This window comes from Pteropus alecto, unplaced genomic scaffold, assembly GCF_000325575.1.
Source record: "Pteropus alecto unplaced genomic scaffold, ASM32557v1 scaffold98, whole genome shotgun sequence".
NCBI classification, from domain to species: domain Eukaryota; kingdom Metazoa; phylum Chordata; class Mammalia; order Chiroptera; family Pteropodidae; genus Pteropus; species Pteropus alecto.
The window spans coordinates 10,097,535-10,104,905 of NW_006443570.1; the positions used below are offsets into that span (position 1 = coordinate 10,097,535).

The window sequence follows — 7,371 nt, forward strand, 5'->3', positions numbered from 1 at the left end:
GAAAGGTTCACGTTCCCAAGGATAAAGGCAGTGGGGTAGGGGGGAATGTGAGGCAGGCGCCCTATTGCTTACACTCAGGCCAGGACAAAGCCACGTTAGAGACGGCCACGAAAACATCCTGGGGGAAAAAGAATACTGCTCTGAAATTACACTAGACTCTCCCTCTTCTAAGTTGGGTGGCCTTTGACAAGTTATGCAATATTGAGTTGAGAAGAGTTAGGTGAGTTACTACTTTGCACCCATAGAATAATCCTATAATAATCAATCATAGCTGGCATCTGAGTACTTGCTATTTGTCTCATCTAGGACTGTGCTTCTGGACCACCAGCCCAGGAGCAGTGAGGCAGAGATTTAGTCCCTGGCATGTACTTTTTGCCTAGTACCTTTGTTTTCATCTCTCTTTTCTTTCACTCCTAGAATAGTATAGTTTAGTTTCCACATCTGATCATTAAATCTGATTTCAAGAAATAAGAAATACGTTGACATTTTACACAGTGATCTAGTAAACACGTAGCTATATGTAAATAGTTTCGTAAAGCAAACAAATTTCCTGGATGTAAGACGATACTTTCATGGATCATTTCTATAGTTTGTTAAATTTCCTGGATGTGGTACACTATTTATCTCTTCTTCTGTGCTTCATTTTTCAAAAAGCAGCTCATGACCTTATAAACTGATGTCTCAACGCTTCTAGTAGACTACTATTCATAGTTTGGTAGTTTGAAAAACACTATTAGAGAGGGAAAAGGTGACTCATAAACTGATTATAATCTGAAGAAACACACCCTGAGGTCAACACTTCCTTTTGGCTGATTGTTTTGTTTTGTTTTTGAGGTATAATTGACACATAACATTATTAGTTTTAGGTGTACAACAGAGTGACTTAATATTTGTATATATTCAAAATGATCACCACAATAATAAATGTTCTAGTTAACATCTGTCACCATACACAGCTACAACATTTTTTTCTTGTGATGAGAATTTTTAGGATCGACTCCTTTGGCAACTCTCAAATATGAAATATAGCACATTAACTATAGTTGTCATGCTGTAGATTACACCCCCAGGATCTATTTATTTTATAACTTAAAGTTTGTATCTCTGACCCCCTTAACCCATTTTGCCCACCCCCAATCCCTGGCAACCACCAATCTATTTTCTCTGAGTTCATTTGTTTTTTTTTTTTTTTTTCCAGATTCCACACATACATAAAATCTACAGTATTTGTCTTTAACTTATTTCACTTAGCATAATGACCTCAAAGTCCACCCAGAATGTCACAAATGGCAAGATTTCATTCTTTTTTATGACTGAATAACTATATATATATATATCACAAGTTTTTTATCCATCTATGAAGGAACACCTAGGTTGCTTCCATATTTTGGCTATTGTAAATAATGCTGCAATGAACACAGGGGTGCAGATATCTTTTTGAATAAGTGTTTTCATTTTCTTCAAATAAATATGCAGAAGTGGAATTGCTGGATCATATAGTAATTCTATTTTTAATATTTTGAGGACCCTCAATACTGTTTTCCATAGTGACTGCAACAATTTCCACTCTCACCAACGGCTTCTCCGCATCCTCACCAATGTTTGTTACTGTGATTCTAACAGGTGTTAGGTAATATCTCATTGTGATTTTGATTTGCATTTCCCTGATGATTAGCCCATTGAGCACCTTTTCATGTACCTGTTGGAGTTTACTAGTTATCTTCTTTTCCAAACCCTGGATAGAAAGTGTGCTACACAAGAACCTCAGTGCCAAGATCCGAACATTCTTGTTAATCTCACTCTTTCTGGAGTCATACTTCTCCTTACAAGTCAATAATTCCATATTTTGATACACATCAATGTCATGCAAATTAAAACTGAACAGTATCTTCACTGGTCCAAGAGCTCCCAGCGCTAACAAACTCCATTTGACTAAACTTTGCAACACCAGACTTTTCAGTCAAGGCAAGCCTTCTTGTTCCAGAAAACTTTAATCTCTCGCATTAGTGTAAAACAACACGGCGATTTGCAATACTCAACTAAATGTGATGACTCAGCATGGAAGTTTAGTTCAATATTTTATTTAAAAATATGCAAAGCTGAGGGAGGAATCTGATCTTTTGATAAAAGAAAGTAATTTTCACAGCATGTATCTTAGCCATTTTAGCTTTGTGTTGAATAATAACAGAAAAGGGAAGTTTCTGTTCTAGATCCTCACTCCAGCATTCAGCCAGGTGCTTGGGATCTCGAAGCAAGATAATACATGCCCTGGTCTGAACTCATAGTAAATCCTTTCACCTAGGTGGAACACCAGCTATTCCCCAGGAGCACATCAGGTCTTATTTTCACTGTTTTATACAGGGCCTGAGAATCCTTCATTTTAAAGCTGAGAAAAATGTGAAAGGATTTCTTAACTCATTGCCTGCATCAAACCTAACTATTTGTTCATTCTTGACAATTACAAGTATAAGATACTTGAAATTTTTAAGATGTTCCACATTTAATAGAACAACTCAAATGTAAAAAATTAAGTCAAGTAACATGCTTTTACGTATTAAAATGTTACTTAACAAAACTTACAGAGACAAGATATGCAGCACTTTCTTGCACTTGGTATTATAAACTCCAACTGACGATGGCTACTTGATGGTCAAAAAATTAGAAAAGAGAAGGAACCAAAAATACTAGTATATAACGATGCCTGCAGGGAATGTCATGTTTTAAATTTTGTTGCTAAAATTAAACTTGAAAAAAAAGGTCTAGAAAAGCAACACACCCAGTTATTTTAAATGATGAGGTAGATTTTTTTCCTATGCAGTAAAGTGAAGATAACAACAACAACAAAAAAAAATGGATACAACTTTCAAATCTTTTTTTTAAAATTCAATTATAGTCACTTTCACAAAAAGACATTTATAAACTATGAGGTGGAGAGGTCATACTCAGGCAACCTCTGAATTTGATGTGTTACTTGGAGATTCAACGATCAGTCTTGGATCAATCAACTCTCTCCAAAAAACAGTGATCTGAGGAAAAATATAAAATATTCAGTTTAGACACTTCATTTTGACATCATATAGGTTTTAGTCGGTTAAAAACTTCAGTCAAGTAAATTTCCATTTGTGCAGAATAGCTGAAGACCCGGAATAATTTGAGTTCCGATAAAGTGAGTTCGATTAGGATATAAAAACTTGTTTACCTAGAACACGGCTAAAATTTACATTAAGCATATTTCATCTTTCTCTCATTTAAAGCGGTGGTTGTGGGGGTGAGTGGGGTGCAGGGTAGCTGATTACAAAAGGAGGATTTGCCCAATAAGCCTCTGCGGACAGGCAGCCCACAGACCTCTTGGGAGGCAGATGTGGCCCAGAAGGGTTACCACTGGACTGCTGATGCCCTTTTGTGCAGCTCTGTAGTTCTTACCCTATGCTACCTAAAAATAGGAGGCATTTTACTAAGAGAAAGCAAACTACTAACACTTGGTCTTATGGATGACTGATGAGGGCCATCTAGTGTCAAAAAGGGTTATTACAGGCTCTGCTTTGGGCTTTAAAAAAAGAGGAAAGTCTCCAAAGTTTAATTTTCCAACATAGTTTCTAAGAATACATTTCAACAAAAAGTGGGGCTGAATGTATTGCAAGCAAAGAAGTACAGGAGACAAGACCAAATCTGATGATCCTACTACAGACCTTAAAAATGTGTTTTTGGAATAAATCCCTAAGAATATCTATCATCTGAGAGACAAAGCAAAACATACAGTCTGGTTAAGGTTTCTGCATTTCAGATAAAATGTGAATTTGTAATACTGAAACTTACAGAATAATATCCATAACATTTCAAATATGAGTGCCTCAACAGGAAGCATTTTCTTAAATATAAGTTTTATTTACTTTAACGCTAGCACAACCTAATGAGCCAGCCATTGCCAGAAACTATGGAAGTCTGGCTGTCTAAAAAACTCTAAACCATACACTTCAAAAACAGCAATTTAAGGGTTTACACAAACTCAAAAGATAGAATCATTTTATGTCCTTCTTCAAAACTATCTATGCTGTTTTAAGTCAGAATCGTGGTAACATTGGAGAGGTAGTAGTGACTGACCAATTTCCAGAGCGGGCTGTGAATGTGCTTGATCTGGGTGCTGGTTCCATGAGGACGTTCATTTGTGAACATTATTCAAGCTATACACTTATATGTACTTTTATGAATGTACACATCAATAAAAAGCATTTAAACTATGCTAGTCTTTTCTACAGAAACTTTTATGTAACTATGATTTTACGCAACTCTGTGGTCTTACATAAGAGTCTTATCTGCGCATGTTGTCATGTAGGCTCTTTGAGGTCCAAGACAGCGTCCTAACTTGGCATTCGGCACTGATACTGCCACCCTGTAGGTAGGACAGACAGCCCCAAGGCCCAGAGCCTTGATGATTTTAATACATGCAGTTCAGGAAGCTGCAATGTCACCTTCCAATCAAGAGAGTAAACAATCAAGAGAGAACAGATAACCAAGCAATTCCAAGAAGAGAAGCATGCTTACCTTTTTCTCCTGTGTTACAGCATATTCCACTACCTCGGTTCCATTTTCGTTGTGATACACCAAATCAAATTTCCCAGGTTCTTTCATAGCTGAAACCAGATGGTAGGGAGACAAGACAGTAAATCATTTCCCATGAGTGAAAACGGTCCTCTAGGGGGAATTTATATTAGAAAAACAACCACAAACAAATTGTCCATTGATGTGGAGACTGGGTACGCACACGAAAGTATAGAGTGCTCAGTGACAAGAGATCCTGAGGAAACCCTGCACCAGCAGATGAGAGCTTCTTGGCCATTTATCAGAGACAATCTTTCCTTCATCAAAAAGAAATGAGCTTGATACACTGTCACTAGTACTCCCAGAAAAGAAAATATATCCACAAGATAGTTCCAAAAGATAACTGATATGTTTCAACGAGAGGAGGTAATCTGAATTCTGCAAAATTCTTATATCGTGCTCTGTCCTCAGAAATTACACATGCCTACTACTTGGTAATACAACAGTCCTCACTTTACATGGTAGTGTGGGGCCATAAAAATGACCATGCAGACTGAAATCACACAAAACAATCTTAATAATCAATAGGAAAACTTATAATTGTTTCATGATCTTTAAAAAATTTTTTCAAAACATTAAAACTTTTCTAGGAAAATGGAAATGAAAAAAGGTAAAGTAGTTATGTAGCACACTGTAATTTAAAGTATTAGAAACACTGAGAATTAAAGTGTTCTATTTCTTTGTAAGAAACTTATCAAAGGTATTTTGAACAGTACTTGCCTTATCAGGCAACAATGATACAGAGTGAGAATCTTTTCTAAGCTTTGCAGAATTATCATACTCATTTCTAAGTTTCAATCAGCTTTCAGTATTTTATCCTTTGAGCTTTTAATGTCATGAAATAGCTCTGAGAGTTTCTGTTTCTTTTTCACAATTCTGGGAAACTTCTTGATGTCATCTTCATTTCTGGGACATCTTCATTTCTTTCGTCACAACTACTTTCCTCATTTATGTCAAGAAGTTCACATAAACCACAGTGTCAACATTCCCACAGTTGGCTATTTCTTCCATAATTTCACTTAAACTTGATTTGAATGTCACTTTTAGTTTCTTTGTTGTGCTTTCATCTTTGTTGGCCAAGTCCCTGTTTCAATTATCCATTTTTGTAAAATGTCACGTGGGTTTATCACTGAGCAACAAAGAGGAAGTACAACTAGACTTTGCTTTGTGCACAGGAACTGAGTAACAAGCAAAGTGGCTGATCACCAAGAGACTTCCAAAGAAGTGGCGTGACTGGTCACTGATCATGGTGAGCATCTATTATTATGTGGTGATTTGTGGACTAAAGAGCTGGCAGTACTTTATGCAAATCCAGTTAATATTTAACACACGTAATGTCATGTTATTTAACTAAACCATGGTAACTGAAGTTCATGTATATCAGAACCATGCAAAGCGAGGACTACTTGTATTTCTATTTGGAAACAGATAAAGCCATTTCTTGATACCCCAGTTCTAATTAGATGTCACCACTGTCAGTCATCTGACAAGCAGTGATCAGGCTATGTCCATGGAATATGACTATGGACAAACTTCTCTGTCCATACCGAAGAAGGGGGATGTCTTCAAATGAAACCTAATCAGAATAAAGCTGAAAAACCAGTGGAGGCTACATGTAATCACTTACTTAATATCATAAAGAGACTTTGTTGAAAAACCCTTTTGTCTAAATTCTGTGTACTGGAGTTTTGATTCTTTTACTCACTACCTTACTTAAACACAAACAGAAACAATTAATTGCCTTAGAACTGCTGAAGAAAGAGAGATCTCTCCTGCTCTCTGGCCAGGGACCTCTACAACACAACCCAAGTTAAGCCATATACAGTAAAAGCCCTCTCATTCCAGGATTTCAGAACCAATAACGAGTGGGGTGAATCAGAGACAAAGCAAAATAAGGTGTGAGAGTGTGTATACACAAATACTTTAGACATTTTATTTTGACTTAACACACAAAAATATGTTCATGTGTCAATCTTTTGAAATAGAGCTAATATGAGTCCACCAATTAGAGTCATCTTTTATAAATCATATCCTTAATGTATGTCTGCAATTTGCACAATCTCCAATTTTGAGGGTTTTTTAAAGTGATACAAAAATGCAAAAACTTGCAAGGCAACCTAAGTGCAAAATCTTCCCAGATGTTTACCAAATTCCTCCCAATCTCTTATAGCTGACCAACCCACACAAACTCAATAGCAAATTTTTTAGTTAACACTCCTAAGTCAGCATTCAACTTAGGTTTCAAACATATCATTCTTTTTGCAATAAATTTTCATCGGTTTATGTCATTTTCATGAAATTTCATAATTACAGTAATAAGAACAACTTGCCTAACAGCTTTGGGAACAAATCCAGCAACTCTTAGTAGCCTTACAACTCCACGAGTGTGAACACGGGCCCTCTGGGCTGCTGCATGCTGACAGGTAGTGGAGAATACCCATTAATCATGGAGGCTAATGAAGATAGCAGCTCCTATGTACACAAGCTACTTAGAAACCAATGAAGATATGCGGTGCCTAAATTTTCTAATTCTTTTCTAGAAGACTCACCAGGTAAGGATGAAAGAATTTCTATATCTACTTGCTGGGTCTCTGGATTGTGGCTTAATATTTTTCCTTCCTTTCAAAAATAAAAGTCCAAGTCAAAAAACAACATGTAAAACATTATGAATACACTAAAAAAATACTGAATTGTACACTTTAAAATGGTTAAAATGGTGTATTTTGTTATGTGAATTTTAATTTTATTTTAATTTCAATAAAATTTTTTTTT

At 36.1% G+C, this 7,371-nt stretch overlaps 1 protein-coding gene across 1 annotated transcript in view; it reads right to left on the reverse strand.

The window, feature by feature from the left end:
- Window positions 1-2,061: 2,061 nt before the first annotated feature.
- COIL (coilin) overlaps window positions 2,062-7,371 on the reverse strand; it is a 15,827-nt gene continuing 10,517 nt past the window's right edge. The window contains exons 5-7 of the mRNA XM_006924860.3: window positions 7,149-7,218; window positions 4,543-4,631; window positions 2,062-3,026 (exon numbers count right to left, since the gene is read on the reverse strand). Coding sequence (XP_006924922.1) covers window positions 2,943-3,026; window positions 4,543-4,631; window positions 7,149-7,218 — 243 coding nt within the window. The 3' untranslated portion in view covers window positions 2,062-2,942. The remainder of the gene's footprint in view (window positions 3,027-4,542; window positions 4,632-7,148; window positions 7,219-7,371) is intronic.